At 43.7% G+C, this 19,455-nt stretch overlaps 1 protein-coding gene across 4 annotated transcripts in view; it reads right to left on the minus strand.

The window, feature by feature from the left end:
• ABL2 (ABL proto-oncogene 2, non-receptor tyrosine kinase) overlaps positions 1-19,455 on the minus strand; it is a 403,452-nt gene that overhangs the window by 143,517 nt on the left and 240,480 nt on the right. For all 4 annotated transcript variants that reach the window (XM_086955801.1, XM_086955815.1, XM_086955807.1 and 1 more), the window contains exons 2-5: positions 18,157-18,327; positions 17,027-17,322; positions 13,992-14,264; positions 13,441-13,525 (exon numbers count right to left, since the gene is read on the minus strand). In XM_086955801.1, coding sequence (XP_086811927.1) covers positions 13,441-13,525; positions 13,992-14,264; positions 17,027-17,322; positions 18,157-18,327 — 825 coding nt within the window. The remainder of the gene's footprint in view (positions 1-13,440; positions 13,526-13,991; positions 14,265-17,026; positions 17,323-18,156; positions 18,328-19,455) is intronic.

Below are 19,455 nucleotides of genomic sequence, written 5' to 3' on the forward strand. Positions count from 1 at the left end.
ACTGGGCCAGTACCTTGCTGAGGATTTTAAAGTCAGTATTAAGCATAGAGAGAGGGCGAAAATCTCGGACTCCTGGGTCCTTGAGTTTAGTTATAGGGTGCAGGATTACTAGCGCATCTCTGACAGAATCAGGGAGGTGACCAAGGTGTAGTGACTTTCGTACATCGTCACTAGATGTGGGTGGGGGGGGTGGGGGGGGGGGGGGCAGTTGCGAGGTTTATTCAGAGTAAAACTCTGCAGGTAATCCATCTGGGCCCAGACTTTTACCCGTGGCCATGCACTTTATTGCCAATCTTACTTCATGAGATTCAATAGGGTTGCCCAATCCACCCTGGTCCTGCCGGCCTTGGCGACCAAGTGGTGTCAGGTATAGGCAGGCGCGTCCTTCTTGTGACACAGAGGGATGCCCTAGATAAAGCTGTGTAGTATTCGCGCAATAGGGAATTAATATCCTGTGGGTTTTGAACGGGTTGGTGTGTTCCAGTACGGATGTGAGTGATCGGGGAGCCTCTAAGTTCTGGTTTCATCAGCCATGCCAATACATGGCCTTCCTTCCTACTCATGCACTTTAGCAAGGTAGCCTTTATAATTGTAGCACTTCAGTTTCTCAGTTTCTTCTGATGGTATAACTGTTGTGTATCTCTCAAGACTTGATATTGTATTGCGTCCAGCCCTTGTGCATTATTAAGCCCCTGCAACTGGTCTTCTAGTTGTCTAACTTCCTGGTGCAGTTCCCGCTGTGCCCCCACCGACTGCCCCAGGCGGCCCTCTTATCACTACCTTAAAGGCATCCCATACCATCAACATAGTGGTCGCTGTATGGGCGTTAATGTCCAAGTAAATGTCTATAGAAGATCCCAAGGTCTCCCTAAAACATTTTGGTATTGAGGCGCCACAGCGGGACTAGGGGGCCCTTTCCCATTGGTTGTATGGTCAGTAAAAGAAGTAAAAGGAGGCTATGGTCTGAAAAGGTACGCCCAAAATACTCTGTATGGGAGACAGCTTGCCCCAGCCCAGGTGGGCAAAGGAACATGTCTATCCGCGTGTGCAGCTGGTGCATAGTGGATTAATAGGAGTAGTCCCCATCATCGAGGTGTTGCGCCCTCAATACATCTATGAGGCACCAGTGATTAATCCATTCAGTAAACCTTGCCGCTGTGCGGCGGGCTTGTGCCCTGGGCATGGGAGGGTCGTCTCAGATATGCAATTGTATTCGCCCCAATAATCATGTCCTCCGCCTGCGTTGCGGACAATATGGGAGAAAGACTGTGTACAAAGGGCACCTGATCTTGGTTAGGGGCGCATAGGTTGCCCAGCAGAATCTCACGTCCTAGTTCGCTCCCTTTTATGAATACATACCTGCCCTCCTTATCCATTAATGAGTGCAATAGCTCAATGGGCACCCCTGCTCGTATCCAGATTAACACCCCTCTAGCATATGGTGAGTAATATGTTGCGTACATTTGCCCTCTCCAGCGTCTGAGTAGCTTTCTATCTTGCTCCAAATGAGGTATGTCTCCCGTAAGAAAGTGACCTGTACCCCTCTCCTCCGCAAGTAACAATGTACATTATGTCTTTTAGTTGCCGTCCCCAAAGCCTTAATATTCCAAGACATAAATTTCAAAGTGTAAGGCGCAGGTTCCATATGAAGAGTTTTCAAATCTGTCTCGGCCCTCCCCCCTTGCCAATGTAGGACACTGCATCATCACTCCTGCAAAAGAGTAATTCCCAACTATAAACAAGAACACAACCAAGCCTTGCCGAACTCCCACTCCCTGGAGCAGTCTGGCAATGTCCAGCCGCCCAAACTGGAAACGAAACATCGTGTTTCACAGAAGAGCACCCCTGTTATTGACGTGGGTGAGCCATCCTCTGGTGTGGACCTCTAGTGTTTCAGGATGTCAGCTACTGCTTGTAGGGCCGCTTCACTCTCAGTTTGCCGGGTCTGCACAAAAGTAAGTCTTTCCATCTAGGACTACACAAAGTTTAGCTGGGAACATAAGGGAATATTGCAAACCTTCATGCAGTGATTTCTTGACTTCTAGGAAGGAGGCCCTACACCGCTGCACCACCGGGGTGTAATCTGGGAAAATAGACACTTTGCTGTTATTAATCTCACAGGGACCTTCTACGTGTGCCTTCTGTAGGAGGGTATCCCCGTCTCTGAAGTGCAGGTGCCCTGCCACCACAGGCCGTGTAGGGTGCAGCAGAGCGGGCAAATGGGCGGGGACTCTATATGCTCTCTCCAACATATAAAAGGTAGAAAGACCCTCTAGGGCCACCTTTGCGCGGAGCTAGTTTTCTAAGAATGTCAGCACCCTCCGCAAGCCCAACAATGCGGATGTTTTTCCTACAGTTGCGTCCCTTGGCGTCCTCCGCCCTGCTTTCCAGTATTTGCACCTGGTCTGCGAGTTCCTCCACAGTCTTATTCATCGTTTGTTGTGCTGGTTGCAGCGCTGCAATGAAGGTTTCTGTTTTCCCTCACTCTCCGCCAGCTTCCGGTGCTCTGCCCTTAGTAGCCCCAGGCCCACAGAGACCGTGCTAATATTCTGATGGAGGGTAGATTTTGTATTGGGTATGGCCTCTAGGACTTTACCCAGTTGTTGCTCAATCACGTCCGAGTCTGCCCGGGCTCCCGATTGTTGGACAGTCGAATCCTCGTCATGGTCCGCCGCTGGACCTGTCACTAGAGCCCGGGGCTTACCCATTGTTACTTCAGAGGGTCTCTTAGGTAGCGGGGTCTAGACTATGGCTAGGAAATGCTGAGGCAGAAGGCTAGAGGAAGGGCCGCGTGGTCTCTACGTGCTCCGCTCTATCCCCAAATTTGCATCTGTGCCCCTGTGGTCGATATTTGCCACTTCAACGCCCAGGGGTTGTGTCGTCTCCAGGGGGACCCTCCCTGACCTCTCAGCCCCAAAGGAAAAACAACAAGAAGGCAAAACGAGACAGCGGGTCAGGAGCTCACATGTCCACAAGCATCAATAGGCTGGTGTCATCTGCTAGCAAAGTCAATGGTGCGATGAAGCTCCTGCAATGAGCGGGTGTGGGCAGAGGTCTCTCACAGTAGTCCCAGTGGAGCTTTAGGGTCTCCCGGCATTTACCAGAGGCTTGCGCCTCATAGCTGATCAAAGCTGTTGGCAGCACGGGCATGGCAATGGGGAACTGGGTTATCCCCAGGTCTTCCAGTGATGTAGGTCTCCCGGGTTAATCAATGGGTCCCCACGAGTCCTCGAGCCCCCTCCCCGCAGCAGCCCATGCTCTTCCTGGATTCCTAAAGTGACGTGGGGGTTCCCAGGGGGAGGCCTATTCAGGACAAAGATTTAAGTGGGGTAAGCACCGTGTGGTGCCAGCTCAGCCCCCAGAGTTTGCTGGCAGGCAGGCAGATGCTCCTCCCCAGGGGGTATAGAATGGTCTCTCTTCCCCACCGGGGCAGAGCTCACATGTCGTATCCGGAGCTTGCTGCTGTTTGCTTGTCTCTGGGCAGGCTCAAGTTTACAGTCTGGACCTCGATGGTGATCGGCTCACCGCCGGGCTGCCGGGTCCGCCTCCCTTCCCGTAGGGCTATAAGGTATGGCAGCCACCGAGCGCCTGCACACCCAACCCACCCCAGTCCGGGATCCTAAAAACACCTGACCGGTGGGTGTAGTTGCGCTCCCCCGTAGTTGGTCCCAGTCCGGCTCAGGTATACCCGGGTCCAACAGGAAGGCCGCAACTCGGGTCTCCGGAGCCGCCATTTTTGCTCCAGGCCCGCAATGCATTTTGCACAAGTACGTTACTGCCAAGAAGGAGAATGCATCCCCCCACTTAAGACTAAAAAGGGGGAGGGGGGTGAGACAAGGTTGTATTCTTGTCCCAATCTAATTTTTATCCTATATTTCTATATTAACTTTCTTTACCAAGTTCTGAGGACCACAGGGAAGGATTCCCCCAGGGTGGGTGAACGTTTGTGCCTGTCCTCCTCAATGCGGATGACTCGTTACTTATCTCCCATATGGCTAATGGTCTGCAACAATTAATGGATTGATTTAACAAATTTATAGGAGAACTGAAACTCAATCAGCCATCAAAAATCATATATTACCTCAGGCCCCAAAACCGTATGGTCGCGCAGACTTTTTCTTGACGAGACTCCTATTACTAAAGTCCCAAATTTTAATTATCTTGGTTATGACAGACTAATTATAACTGGGACACGCTTTTATCAGAGAATGCTTCCAAAACTGCAGGGGCTGTGTAGGCCATTTTTAAATTATCTAGGAAACTTGGTCATAAACCCGTTAAAGAACTAATTACACTGTACAATGCCAAATGTATTTCATTGGGACCGTAGGGGTAAGGTGTCTGGGTTTACATGGACCCAAGGTGTCTGTGGGCTATTGAAAACAAAAAAATTCTTGGCAGACTGCTCAAAGTTACTAAGAGTACTGCCAGTTATATCATTCTTTCTGAATGCTGAACTTGCGTATATAGTTGATAATATCAACCTTGATCTACTTTTATTGTGGTTGAAGATATGGCACTCATCATATACAAACTTCTCTTGTGTTTAAGTAGACCATTGGGACTCCATCCCCTGTTTTACATATATTAAGAAAACTTTTACAGAACTTGGTATCGCAAATTAATTCTATTCTCCATATACCACTGATGATAAATCCAGAGCTAGTCAAATCTAATTTTTCTTATAGCCACAGAACAACCCTAAGAAACACCAAAATGCAGGCTATGGATACAGTTCTCCCATATGTCGAGATTACGACTGCTGAATGGATTGAAAGTTATTTGGTATGGGTTCGCAATACTGAACACAAATTTTATCTTATTCGTTTTAGACTGTACACTTTTCGGCAGCTTGCCTGTAGCGGGGAACATTGTTTTGCACACTAACTTGCTGTCTCTGCGACAAAATTAGCCAGCAGTCCCTTATACATTTGATGTTTTTTCTGATTTTTATAGCTTGTCTAGAGACTTGTTTTTAAGGCCTAGCTTACATTCGAATAACAAAAACTAGATGGGTTAGCCTCTTTTTTTACAGCGACTAGATTCCATCTCCATATGTCATGCAGTTCTTAGATATATTCGGCAAGCATTAAAAATTAGGAGAGAATTGAATGTTCCATAAAAAACTATCATATGTATTTTAAGATCTGCTTGCTTTAATAAATCTTTTAAAGTTGAAATGTCTTAGTTTTGTGGCCAATGGAATGCCATGTATAAAAAGTTTGATACAGTAATATTCTTGGAAAACCAGTTTTTGTATGAATGTGCTTATTTTTGTGGCAAGAAATCCTCACTATTGCACTAACAGTACTTTATGTATTTAAATGTATCTTTTGAACAACAGTGTATTGTTTAATGTGCCTTTTTATGGCTACAATAGCTAAATTAAAGTAATTTGACTGACAATCTAGTCATTTGACTCCAAATATGGGGATTTAGCAACGAGTGAATTTTGCTTAGGCCTGCTGGCAGATCCCAGCCCAATAAAGCTAAAGTTCTCTGCAGTTAGATGCAAGAACAAGTGATGGGACCTGGTAGTGCTTCATCTTCTTTTTCAGCAATAACCCTAAGGACAGGAGGGCCCAAAACAGGTTGGATCAATGTTCCTTGATTCAGTACCAGCATTCTCAGCAGCCTAAGTTCCTTTAATAATATCTATCAAAAGAGAGGACTTTTATTGCCTGGATAGGACTAGATCCAATGTCTCAGAAACCTTCCTGACCACTGCCACACAATGAGCCCCCTCTGTGGAAACCAGTCCCTCTGGTCTGGAGGTTCTGTTTTGGAGGATGTGTGAAATCTATTGGCATTGTGCACAACTGCTAAAAGCCTTGCATCAGAATAAAGAGGTGGTAAAATCCAGTCACCCCAAGAATCAGAATTCCCATTTGTAGGATTAGAAAAGTGTAATGCATCACAATCTAAGCCATAAAGGTCTTCTGTCACATCAAAAGCGAATCTCCATACCAATTTCTCAATCTTTTTCTTGCAAAACAAATAATCTTGTCACGTAAAGAGAGACCCTTTAAGATGCTAACCAGTTCTGAAGATGATGTAGATGATTTGCGGACATCTGAACTATTGGCGTAGAAAACGGTTCAAGCGCACAGTTTTCTTCCTCGTGCTTCCTGAACTGTGAGATGGAGACTATGACCTTTATTTGGTGTTATGATCTCCAAGACACATCTCCCTGGGACTTTAGAAGTGAGGCTAGCATCAACTTGGGCTGTTTCTATTGAAGAACCTTTTAGAGTGTCTTCTGGCATAAGATACAGCCCAAAGTGTCATGATACTTACTACGACACCAGACACACAAAGATGAGGATCAGTCACAGACATCAGCCCCATACAAGTTGTACAGGGTTTAAACCCTTGAAGACTTGCGTGGAGATAAGTGACAAAAACATGACAAATGCAAAAAAAGGTTAAAACTATTCAGTGGCTTCCAATGTGCAACCGTAGGCACAGAAGAAAGGAACAGACATCACCAGTGCATGTGACATTCATGTGGTGGTTGGAAGGAAAATGCTACTTACCAGTATGCATCTGTTCTTGGCATGTAGAGCTGCAGAGTTGTACACTGTGCATAGAGCGCCATCTGGTGTTGGGCTCGGATGATTGCATGTTGTTTTTGTCTTCGAAGAAGTCTTGTAGTCACGAGACCGGTGACGACTCCTTCGGTGCAGTGCGCGCATGGGCTTCGGCTCCATCGTTAGATTGTTGTGCCAGTAGGGTTAGATGGAGTAGTAAGCAATAGAGAAGTGCCCATGCGTGAAGTTTCTAATAAAGATAATACTGGATCAGATAGAGGTATCTGGGGAGGAGGGTGGGCGTGTACAACTGCAGCTCTATATGCCAAGAACAGATGCATACTGGTAAGAAGCATTCGCAATTATGTAGGGGTTCAAATGGAGGGCCCATTAGTCTGGTAAAGAATATATTGAGAATCCACAATGGGGAGGGTGGAGCTCTTGGTGGGATGATTCTTTTAAGCCATCCCATAAAAGCTTTTATCGGTGGAACTTTAAAAAGCGACATATGTTATCTGTTCTGTAGGTGAGCTGCTATGGCAGCTAGATGTATTCTTATGGAGGTCTACGCTAGATTACAATGTTGTAGATGCAAAAAGTAACAAATGAGGTTTTGAATAGAAGCATCTAGTGGGTTAATTTTATTGTTAGAGCAATTAAATGACGAATATCTTCCACTGAGCAGCATAGCACGCTCTTGTTGTAGGGCCTCTAGCTTCTTTGATAACGTTCATACATTCTTGTGGAAGGTGGAGATATCCAAACTAATATTTCAGGATCCAGATCGCTAGATTGAGCGGACTGGGATCTGGATGTCTTATCTCTCCATGATTCTGAGTGAAAAATTTGGGAGAGAGGTGCAGCTTTTGATGTGGCACTACTGATAGCTGCAGTAGAGTTGTGAAACATGGTTGTCTTGCCCATGTTGGAGCAACTAGGATCATTGTAAGGGAATGTTGTTGAAGTTTCCTCACCATTAATGGAATGAGTGGGAGAGGTGGAAAAGAGTAAGCAAATTTCCCTGACTAGTTCATCCATAGCGCATTGCCTTTGGCCAATCGGTGTGGATACCTGGATGCGAAGTTTTGGCATTTTGTGTTTGGCGAACAGATCTATGTCTGGCTCTCCCCACATATGAAAGAATGGAAGAAGAACTTGAGGATGAAGTTCCCATTCGTGGATCTGTTGTGTTTGACGACTAAGCAGATCCGCTATCTGATTGTGTACCCCTGGTAGATGTTCTGCTAGGAGGTATTTGTTTCGCAGAATGGCCCACCTCCAGATGCTCTGTGCTAGACTGGATTACAGGAGAGTGTGTATCCCCCCCCCTTGTTTTTGTATGTAATACATTGCGGTCATGTAGTCTGTAAGGACTAGGACAACCTTGTTGAGGAGCTGCGGTTGAAAAGATTGCAACGCTAGAGAGATCGCTAACAATTCCAGATAGTTGATGTGGAACTGTTTTTGCTGAGAGGTCCATAACCCTTGAGTGGTATGGTCTATGAGATGTGCTCCCCATCCAGTGAGCGATGCATCTGTTATTAACAATACCTGTGGAAGTGGCTCGAGGAACGACGTCCTTTGGCAAGGTTTTTTGTGCTCCACCACTACAGAGAGCGAGGGGTGCAGTTGTCTACCAACACCAGATCTGTTAGTTGACCTTGAGCTTGGTTCCACTGTTGTGCTAGACATTCTTGTAATGGACGCATTTGTAGTTTCGCATGAGGGACGAGAAAAATGCATGATGCCATCATTACTATTAGCCGCATGAACACTCTTGCAGGTAGAGTGTGTTGTGGTTGAAATTTTTGAACCAGTCTTTGTATAGCATTTATCCTGATGGGATTGGGATAAGCTTTGGCTGTGAGAGCGTTTACTGTTGCCACTAGATATTGTTGCATTGTAGACTGTTGGAGGTGGGATTTGGTTAAATTTACTGTAAATCCTAAATTGTGAAGCAACTATTGTCCGAAGCGTGTGTGGGAGTTTGCTTTTATAAGCCAATTGTCTAGGTAGGGAAAGAAAGAATTTGTTGTCTTCTGAGATGGGCTGCAACTACTGCAAGGCATTTTGTAAAGACCCTGGGTGCTGTGGTGACTCCAAATGGAAGCACCTTTAACTGGTAGCGTTCACCATCTACCACGAATTGAGATATTTCCTGTGAGAGGGATATTTTGGAATGTGGAAGTAGGCGTCTTTTAGATCTATAGTGGAGAGAAAGTAGTCTTGCTGTAGTAATGGAAGCACTTGTTGTAAAGTGACCATGTGGAAGTGGTCTGAATGAATGTACCAATTTAACGGTCCGAGATCCAGTATTGGTCTCAGAGAGCTGTCCTTTTTTGGGATAAGGAAGTAAAGGGAGTAAACTCATGTCCCTTGATGAATTAGAGGAACTGGCTCTATTGAATGTTTTTGTAACATTGCCAAGACTTCTTGTTTGAGTAGCGTTAGATGGTCTAATGACATTGGGCGCTGTCTTCGAGGAATGTTGGGAGGTGTAGAAGTGAGTTCCAGGCAATAACCACACTGGATAATTTGTCTTACCCACTTGTCTGTTGTGATGGAGTTCCAGACAGGTAGGTACTGTGAGATGCGTCCCCCGACAGGAGTGGGATAATCAGGGGAAGCCTAGGGAAGTCACTGTTTCTTGTTAGGGGAGTTGCGGGTGTTGTTACCTCTGCCTCTACACTTGTTGTTGTTACCTCTGTAACCTCTTTTATTGTATCCCCTAGAAAAGTAACCTTGGTTTGGACTTTTATATGAGGATGTAGGGTGTTCTGATGTGGTAGTTTTGGAACCTGCTCTGTAAAAGGAGCGCCGAAAAGAACCTCTGGCAGATGGCGATTGTAGGGCCCCCATAAATTTAGCAGTTTCTGTATCTTTTTAAATTTTTTCCAAAGATGTATAAACTGCAGGTCCAAAAAGGTGCTGGTGATCAAATGGTTGATTTAGAATTTTATTTTGCACCTCTTGTTTAAATCCAGACACTCTGACCCATGCGTGTCTACGTAGTAGCATACTGGTATTTATGGCACGTGGCGCTGTGTCTGCTGCATCTAGTGCGCATTTAATTGAGGTATTAGTAATTAGTTTGCCTTCTTGTACCAGGTCATTAGCTTTGTCTTTGTACTCTGGTGGGAGGTGTTGAATGAGCTTTTCTAGCTCGTCATAGTGAGCCCTGTCGTATCTTGCTAACCGGGCTTGTGTGTTTGCAATTTTCCATGAATTAGCTGCCTGAGACACCATACGTTTTCCTGATGCGTCTAATAGCTTAGATTCTTTGTCAGGAGGTGGTGCGTCACCTGATCCCTGGGAGTTTGCCCTTTTAAATGCATTGGCTACCACTAAAGAATCTAAGGGAAGTTGGCCCTTAATATAGATAGGGTCACTAGGGGCTGCTTTATATTTTTTTTATCAATTCTGGGGTTAAGAACCCTAGCTCTGACTGGGTCTTTAACACCTTGGCTGCTAGAGGTTTCCCCCGGTGCTGAGCTATGAGTAAATCCCATTGTACATGACGAGCTCAGCTCGTCATCAGCACAGCTCAACCGTGCCTCATGACGAGCTGAGCTCGTCATGAGCAGCAAAGGGGTTAAAAACCTCAGGAGCATGTCTAATAAGGCCTTGTAGCATAGGCAGACATGAGTAGATTGTTGCGGTTGCGCAAAAGTTTCTAACAAAAAGTCTTCCTGAACAGGATCTGAATGGTGTTTGACTTTGTGATATGTAGTTGCCCTATTTATAAGTTGTGCAAACCCCACATTATCATCTGGTGGGGATGGCTTTGAGGGGTATAAATCTGGATCATTAGTTATATGAGGATCCGTGTTATGATCATGCCATGGGTCTGATTCCTGTGGTGAATTGACAGGACTTAATGGCATTACATCGTCATCTACATCTCCATGCCCTTGTGAATCATCACTATCCTCTAAATGTGGAGAGTGCGGTGGTGAAATTATTAAGTTCGGGTTATCAGGTGGTGGGAGGGAAGGAGGAGGAGAAGTTTTAGTAGATATATTCTTTGGAGGAACTGGAACTTGGTGTGAATGTTCTGGTTTCCTCTTTGTAGGCAGCTTGGTGACTATATGACCAGTCTTTGGGTGGATAAATATAGTAGTTTGCTTTGGATCGGGGAAGAAAAGGTCTTCAGACTCTACAATTGTCCTATGTTCTGGAGAGAGGTACAAATTGTAGACAAGATGTAGGTAGGTCCGAGTGTGGAAATTTAGCACCACACCGTGGACATCTTTTAAATGGAGTCTGTTCCATCGACGTCCGTCTATATCGGCGGGGGTAGGCCCAACAGCCCGCATCGAAGTTCGCAGGCGTCGAAGAGTGATGGAAGCTTTCGAGGTGCGCGTCGAAGGCACGCGATCGAAACAATACAGTCGGTGAATGTAATTGCACGTCGAAGAGGTCTGGAAACAGTTCCGTACCGGAGAATAGCAAGTTTCATCCGAACCCGATGTTAGAAGAAAACAATCCAACGATGGAGCCGAAGCCCATGCGCACTCTGCACCGAAGGAGGAGTCACCAGTCTCGTGACTACAAGACTTCTTTGAAGACAAAAAAAACATGCAATCATCCGAGCCCAACACCAGATGGCGATCTATGCACAGTGTACAATCTGCAGCTCATATGCCTCTAACATCCATTTTTGGTGGGGTTGCGAGACACAGATGTCAATGCTGTGCCAAAACCAGTGACGGTAAGTGCTATGCAAGACAAATCTGTATACTGTCGAATGCCTGGGAAGGGATTGAAGTGAGCATTTTGCAGGACTTACTATCCATTTGAAATTACCTTTATGTTGCTTGGGTTTCAGCATATGCATGTCCTTGACCTCCCCTTCACAACCTCTGTTGTGCAAACTTATTATTTAATTGAAACTCCAACACCATTTCATTTTAAAATCCAAGCAGTGTCAAAAACATGTCAAAAACTTTGTAGTCCATTTGCAGATGCACTTTACACTCGAAGCAGAAATAATTAGGTCATAAGTGCCTCTGACCACCTGCTTAGGCTTCAGCAGTACTTGCTACCCTTCGGCCAGTTTAAATACAAACCAGTTTTAAATGTGCTCAAAAGTAGTACACTTCAACTGCAAAACTGTATGGCAAGACTTGCCAGGAAATATACCATAACTGCCAGGATGAGTGTACTGAAAACACGAAACTGAATTCTTTTAAAACAACCCACCTTTATGCAAAACATTTTACATGACTAAGCTATTTGCAAAGCTATACTGCAGACACTTTCTGCCAACTTCAAAAGTAACAAGCCCAAACTATACCAGAGAGTGCCACAGATACGTATTTCCTGGGGCCCAGTTCTTGAACTCCATACCCAAATTTTTATAGAAGTCTCAACACCAACTTGTGTTTTAGGCCCTATAATAACATTTCTCTTCCCCTAAAGATCTCACTAACGCTAGTCCACAGCACCAAGAAGCAACTGAGTTCTAAGAGCAGGTGATAATTAACACGTTGATCAATAACTTTGCCTTTGAACCTCTTCCATTCGAAGAGTTAACAACAGGATAACATATAATTTATAATAGGTGATGTTGTACTCCGTGCCATTCCACACCAAGAAGACTGTAATTACCACCTTAGTCTTATCTAAGCTAGACTACTGTAATGGCCTATACTTAAAAATGCAGGAAAAACATCTTCACAAGACTGAGACAGTGGAGAATGCAGCAGCCGGGCTTCTCTTAGGCATTCACAAATTCCAATCTGTTGCTAAGGAAATTCAGGAACTACGCTGGCTTCCGAGAAGAAGACGTATCAAATTTAAGGCCCTGTGTAGCACGTATAAGGCTTTACATGGAAACGGCCATCAGTTTCTCAGACAGTCCTTGAAATGGTACTCCCCCTACAGACCCCTTCGCTCTGCAGAAGCTAACCGTATGATGGTACCCAGAATCCGAAAGGAGAACAGGAGTTGGCACAAGCTTCACAACAGGGTTCATCATACTCTGGAATAGTCTACCCAGCTGCATAAGAGCCCTGCTGACTTTAATCTCCTTTAGGAGGGAGTTCAAAACCTGGTTATTTATTAACAAAGTTTAAGCGGTTTCTTTCTTGCTCAGGACAGTTAGCACCAAGACACCTTTGGTATACGTGCACTCAATAAATTGTTATAACAAAGCATTCAGCCACCCTTCATTTATGACCCTTGTATAACCTTCACAAAGACACCCAACAGATATGAAAAAGGAGGTGAAGGATAAAAATGGTCATAAATTAATAATGCTGGAATGATCCTCAACGTGGACACACAGGTCAGGTAGGTAAATAGCCTGTACAGGATACTTATGGTGAAGTTACTTTTTGTGATAGTAGTAGCACCCTAAGGTTTAAAAGGCTAATGGTCTAAGCAGTGTGAGGAGCAGGTAGAATATAGATATATATGACTAAGTCCATTAAAGAACTGAAAATTGAACCAACGGCATCAGGCACAAGATTTGGTGGTCTAAATTCACTATTAGATTTGAACATCAAGATAAACAAAATCCAAAAGGATTAGAAAGAGCAATCTTATTAAAGCAATAAATCACAACCAACCTTCACAACAATGATGTAGTAATACTAAACAAATAGCACTTGGTGAAATGCTGCATTTATGATTGCTTATGAGCAATTAGGTGATTGGACGACAAACTCTTGAAAGCCTAATTCAGTAGTAAAGTCTGAGAACTCTTGCCTTGCATGATTGTTTACATTTAAAAGCATTTTATAAACTTGTTGAAAATGTTCAATAATTTTACAGCGCACAAAATTGACTATTGGTCAATAGCATGCATGAATGATGAAAACAAAGCAGCGCTAAATTATTTCTTTCCAGGACACCAAAGGCGGAGAGTGGAAGACATGCAGAGAGGAACTAAGATTGGGACCCTCACCTAGAAGCTGCACTAAGTTGGGGTGTTTGATCTCCTTCATGACAGCAGCCTCCTTCAGAAACTCCTCCACCTCCATAGTGTCTTCCTGAAGACAGAAATAAATGGGACATTTACACCATCACCAACCCTAAAACGGGCTCATTCTCAGGCATCAAAAGACAGTCTTTTCAGCAGCACGCTTGGAAGAATAGCAAACATAGAGGAGCAAGAAGTACACAGAACTAGAGGTGGGAGAACATCAAAGTAGGAGGCACCACAGCTTGAGAAGTTGGAATCAGGCAAACAAAACATGGGCAATGAAACTGTGGTCCTTGCAAAGAGACGTGCACGGCCAAAAGTACAGTGAAATGCAATTTCACCTCTAAAGAGGCTAAAAGTTGAGAACACTCACTCTCTCAGGAAAAGGCAAAGACTTTGTTAGGTACTTAAGCACTAAAGCATTAAATCTTAGATTGATAATGGGATTCTTCCTTAATCCATCCAAATGGCAGCACTCTCACATTCCCAGTCCTCCCAAAAACGTACAACGTAGCTAGATTTGAAAAACTCACCTTGAGAGTCTTGACAGCGACCGTCAGGTTATACTTTTTCCACACCCCAACATACACCTCCCCATATTGGCCACCTCCGAGCTTGTGTTTCATGGTGATGTCAGTACGCTCCATCTCCCACTTGTCATGGATGGGAGACACCCCATATACCGTGGGCTTGTTGCACTTGGGGGCAGGATAGTGCAAGGTGGTCACCAATCCATCAGCCACAGTGGAGTGATGGTGAACCAACTCTGCCAGAGTGTTGAAGCGGCTCTCTGCAGTCACATAAACCTAAAAGGAATAACAAGCATGTTCTCATTCTGTGTATTTTTGATTATACCTTTAGACGGTAGTCACTGCAATCAGTTGTCTTCCTCTAACTTCCACCGCTCATTGTTTCACGGGCACCCTGGCTACAAGATCTCTTTAGGCTTTACAGAGCACATTCCACAAGCACAATGAGTGTAACTAGCCCCTTATTTTCTGGACCCGACATATCAAATCCAAATTTAAGAGCAGGCTTCCCAGAAATATCCTAGACTTCTACTGCCCTCAAAACTTTTGATATTTCAATATTTATTCATACTCCTTTCTCCTCCCTTTACTGTCAGGGACCTTCAGAAGTGTCCACAGTGCCTAGGCTTGAGAAAATTAATTATGTAAACAGAGCTGACAAAATATCCTTTTCATTTGCTTACAACTCTCCATATAGAACTTCAACAATCACCTATTTCTCCCCAAAGATGCGTCACTCTTTTTACTTATGTTATTTCCATTGGGAGCAGTCTAGACGTTATGAACCGAATCACCTCAAGGTATGTTCCCCATTTGTTACAGCTGGCTTAGAATCGTGATGGCGGTTTTATGCCACATGTCCATGTGAAATCGCATATCCTAATGTTGCACAAAGTTCACTTGCAGGTTGTGCCTGCATGTTGGCAATCTGCAGTCTGGAAAAACTGAGCTTAATTGCACCCATGCCTGCCTGTTGAAACATGGACTCAAACCTTTTCCTCCATTCATTGTTGCAGATTACTGACAGCTAGGCCAGTGAAGAGGAAGTGGGAGGCTGGTCCAATGAGCAAGTGATACAGTGAATCATCCATCTGCTCTCCCCCTTTACCCAGCCCCCTACTTACTGCAGTTGTTTGAAAGTATATGAGCAAAGAAGAGATGGTTGTCAAGAGAAAGGGTGAATAGGGGAGATGGGAAGTAATTCTGTTGCAGTGGTAAAGAGGTGTTCCTGCTGTGTATAACCTGTGCCAGAGGACCTAGTGAATTATGTTTAGGAGTTAACCTGGGAGGCAAATGCAGAAAGTTTCAGCATAGTTAAGTTTAGGGGTAATCACAGTTTCCAATAGCGCAGCATGTTGCTCTGAAAAAAGGTCTCTAGATTTCAGACATGAAATTAGGACGCTTGGACACTGCCCTTAAATGTTGAAATGCTTCCGTATAGCTAGCCTCCTACATACTTGGTGAAGACAGAAGAAGATAATCTGTCTTTGAAGGAAGGGGAGCCTGATAAGTAGGAATAGGGAACGTTTAATGCATGGAGCAGCATGGCTTAAACAAAATTCACAATTCTGATGGTGTCTCAACTGATGGCATTATATTAGTGGGGATGTAGCACATTGATACTGAAATCAATGAGTGGAAAACATGGGGAACACTTCAGGAGATGCAGAAGATAGTATGTTGTGAAATGCACTGAGTCAGGTGCGTTTGTTTTAAGTAACAGCCTTTTAACAGTTTATATTTAGTTACATTTCCAAAGTGGAAGAGCATAGTTTTATTTGTTATGAGTTCCATACAGTACCACATGTCACTTAGGGTACTTCCGAGTGCCAAGGAGTAACTGAGAAAAAGTTAGTTAAGGAAGACAGAACTCATACGTGCAAGACTCGGGCTGGCTCCACAAATATTAAGTCATTACCCTAGGTGTAGCTGGTACTTGGTGGTACTCTGGTTAATTTGCCGGTCAGATGTTTCTCGAACTGACATTAGCTGGATTCAGACTGGAATAGAAGCGCTGGCCGGCGATTCTAAACATCACCAGCCAGCCTTCAGCATCTTGGAGTGTCATTGGGTCGTATGAGCAGAGTTGACCGCAAGTTAATTGTTGGTACATACTTCGATTGACAGATCAGGAGGGTAGCAAGGACCTCTTCCAAAGGCTGCTTTGAGCATTATGCGGACAAGGTGATGAGTGCTTTTTAATGATGTATTGTGTGTGCTGTTTGTTCAAATGTGGTATTTCAGTTTGTGCTTTTGAAGGGAGTAATGTGGACTCTTGTTTGTGTGTCTGTTGCTTTGCATGAGAACTCAGCACACGTATATCCAGAACTTTTTTGCTATGTACATATGTGTATGTACATAGGTTATTGTCTCCTGGTACAAGGATTATATACATCTATGTAGGTATTTAAAAATAATTCGATTAAAAAGAAGTAATGTATATAACAGTGTAAGTATATTTCTGCATTATGTATAGGAGTATATCTTGCCATGTAGAACTTACAACAAGAACTTATAACATGTATGTATTTAGGGATAGTTATATGTGTGTTAATGCTGAGTGGTGAAATATGAATGTATAAAGTGTATATATGAATACATATGTGTTGTGTCTCTACAGAAGTAAAAAGAATTACATTGTCTTCCTTCCCCTCCATTCTCAGACTCATCCCAAACATTTCAGAATTCAAAGGATAGACTCCCTATACATGCTTTGCAAACTCCACTCTTTCTGAGGCGCACATGCTTACCATGACCAGTAACATCTCATCATTCTTTAATAATCCATTCCATTTAATCTATACCTGTTCAAAACACTATAGTAAATGAATGAAATCTCGGGAGCACAAATTAACATAACTGATCCTACAAGAAAAAGTAAGTAGATTTCACTAACCCATTATCTATAGACCTCAAACTTTGGGTTCCAGTGGAACGAGCTACGTGCTGCAAAGCGCTTCAACACCTCATATGAGGTGGTAAGCGCTATATACATATAATTTACAACAATAATTATAACGTTACAAGCAGACACTCACCTTGCCATCTGAGGCAGTGTTGATGCGGTAGTGGTAAACCCTTCCTTCATAGCGGAGTGAGATGGATAGTTGGCCAGGGCTGCTCTCACTTTCCCGCACCAGAAAGCTGCCATTGATAAGGCTGCTTAATAAGTATTCAGCTGCACTGCGTGACACTGGTCCATGGTACCATGAGTGCTTTTCCAAGCTGTTAACTGGTGTGATATAGTTGCTGGGCACCCAACCCTGCCCATTCTTGGAACGTACTTCGCTCCACTCCCCATTCTGGTTGTAGCCCAACACTCGGAGCTTCTCCCCTGTGAGCATCGCAAAAAAAAAAAAAAAAAAGCTGTAGTAAAAATATGGTACTGAGTGCACAATGAACACACTGCTTCACCCTTTCTATCCTGTACACTCATACTGCACAACAATATTTTTTTTACATGACTATGGCTTTGGACAATGCTTATTAAAGCAGCTTCAGCAGTCCGAACACATTCACAATCATAGGACCTTTCCATGGCGATCAGTGAACCCCAAGTCTGAGTGAATACTACCAATTTTCTTCTGTGACTCAATTTCCTAAAGCAGAGAACAGTGCCTAAAAAGTTATATGTTAAAAATAGCTGAATTTTAACTCACAGTAGCCTAAGCTTCAGAGGGGCCCAGCCCAGGGGACCTGGAAGAGGGCTACAGTAACAGGTGGGTGTGTACTGTAAATCACATTAAGGAGAAACGAGGATGAAGACTAGTGAGAATGAGGCCTGGGAAAGCTTACAATGTAGACAACCAACAATAACATGCAGGGATATGCTGGATAAAAGGTTAAAATCCAAGATTGCGACTTGGAAGAGATGCTGGAACTTTTTTTTATCTTTCCAACAGTAGTGATACCTCATAAATGACAGCCAAATGGACATACCGGGGCCAAGTGTATCAGAACACAAATAACTGTGGTAACAGCACAGTGGATATCTTCGGAGAGACTGCCAAGATCTGTGGGGTTTATGCAGCATAGCAAAAAAAGGCCACATAGAAGCTTGTGCCAAATATGGGTAGTTATGCTTCTCTAAGACTCTTGAAACAGATCCAGGTTTCCACAGTCAAAGTTTTTCTAATACACATGGAGTAAGTGCCATACAGAGCTTTACCTTTGGTGATGCTGAGTGTGTTGTCTCCGCTGGCCACAAAGTCATAAAGGGCAACAAATAGGTTGGGATCGCTCTCGGTTGCCCCCAGCAGGTTTTCCTTCGAGCTCCACCTGATAGCCTCAGTGAGGGCCTGTGGTTCCAATTCGCAGCCATAGGGATGGTGCAGAGCCTCTGGAATTAACAAACGAGAAGAAAAAAAACAGATAAGGACGATGAAACATGAGACACTGGGACAAAAATGAAGTAATACCTGACTTTCCAACAAGAAACTGAAGTCTCTATTAACAATCGGCCTCACATTTCAGTGCATAAATGATTTGTTCCAAGACACCGCCACCCAACTGCTTGCAAAAACACCATCTACGTGTTGGGACATCACAATGTTTGATATATTTAGAAAGGTAAAGAAAACTACAACATGCTTGCATCAACTAAGCTGTGAAACCACCTAATTTATCCTCAAGGGGTATGTGCCAGCTTGAAAATCGTAAAAATAAAATAACATACATTAACCTACAATTCATTTCAAAATACTTTATTCGGTTTACATGATAGAAAACCATAAAAAGTTATATTTTATCTTAAAAAAGTACAAGGCACAAGTATACATATCTGGACACACTATACAAATATCCCAATCTATATAAAAATATAAAAAAGGTATGAATACAACAACGTCGAAATTTAAAAAGGAATTACTTCATAAAATACAACAGACAACTTTTAGGGATCCAGACAGTTTCTGTACCTTAGAGAAGATTTCAGAAAACCAACCACAAATGGGATACATTCTGGCTTTAATAATAGCAAAAATAGCGAGCGGGCAGACCTGTATAAAATTAAAAACTTTTATAAAGTGATTTTAAAAAGCGCCTCTGAGAGGCTTCATAAAAGCTACAAAAAAACAAAGTGCAGCAAAATCCTGTGGAGACATTCTGTCGCAGTCACAGGGTGCTAACACTTGTCCTTTATGACATCCCCTCGGTACTGCAAGTAATAGATGGAAATAGTCCAATCAGAACCTGATCAGTAAAAACCGTTCGTGAGCCGACAAAGGCCACGAGAGGTATGGCCCCATATCTGGGGTGGATTTGAGCATCACGTACTTACGGACGCTATGTTTTAGCAATTCCGTCTCATCCCTTTTTAGTTTCTTGCCTAAAATAAAAAATTGTTTCACAAAAGCCACATCTGCTCTAGTAATGCGATCAGGTCTTTAAAAAAAAACACAAAACCTACAACTCATTCCCACCTTCCATGTGATCCTCATAGCAAACTCTCATAGAAAACCAACACTTG

This window comes from Lissotriton vulgaris, chromosome 1_1, assembly GCF_964263255.1.
Source record: "Lissotriton vulgaris chromosome 1_1, aLisVul1.2, whole genome shotgun sequence".
Classification (NCBI taxonomy): Eukaryota; Metazoa; Chordata; class Amphibia; order Caudata; family Salamandridae; genus Lissotriton; species Lissotriton vulgaris.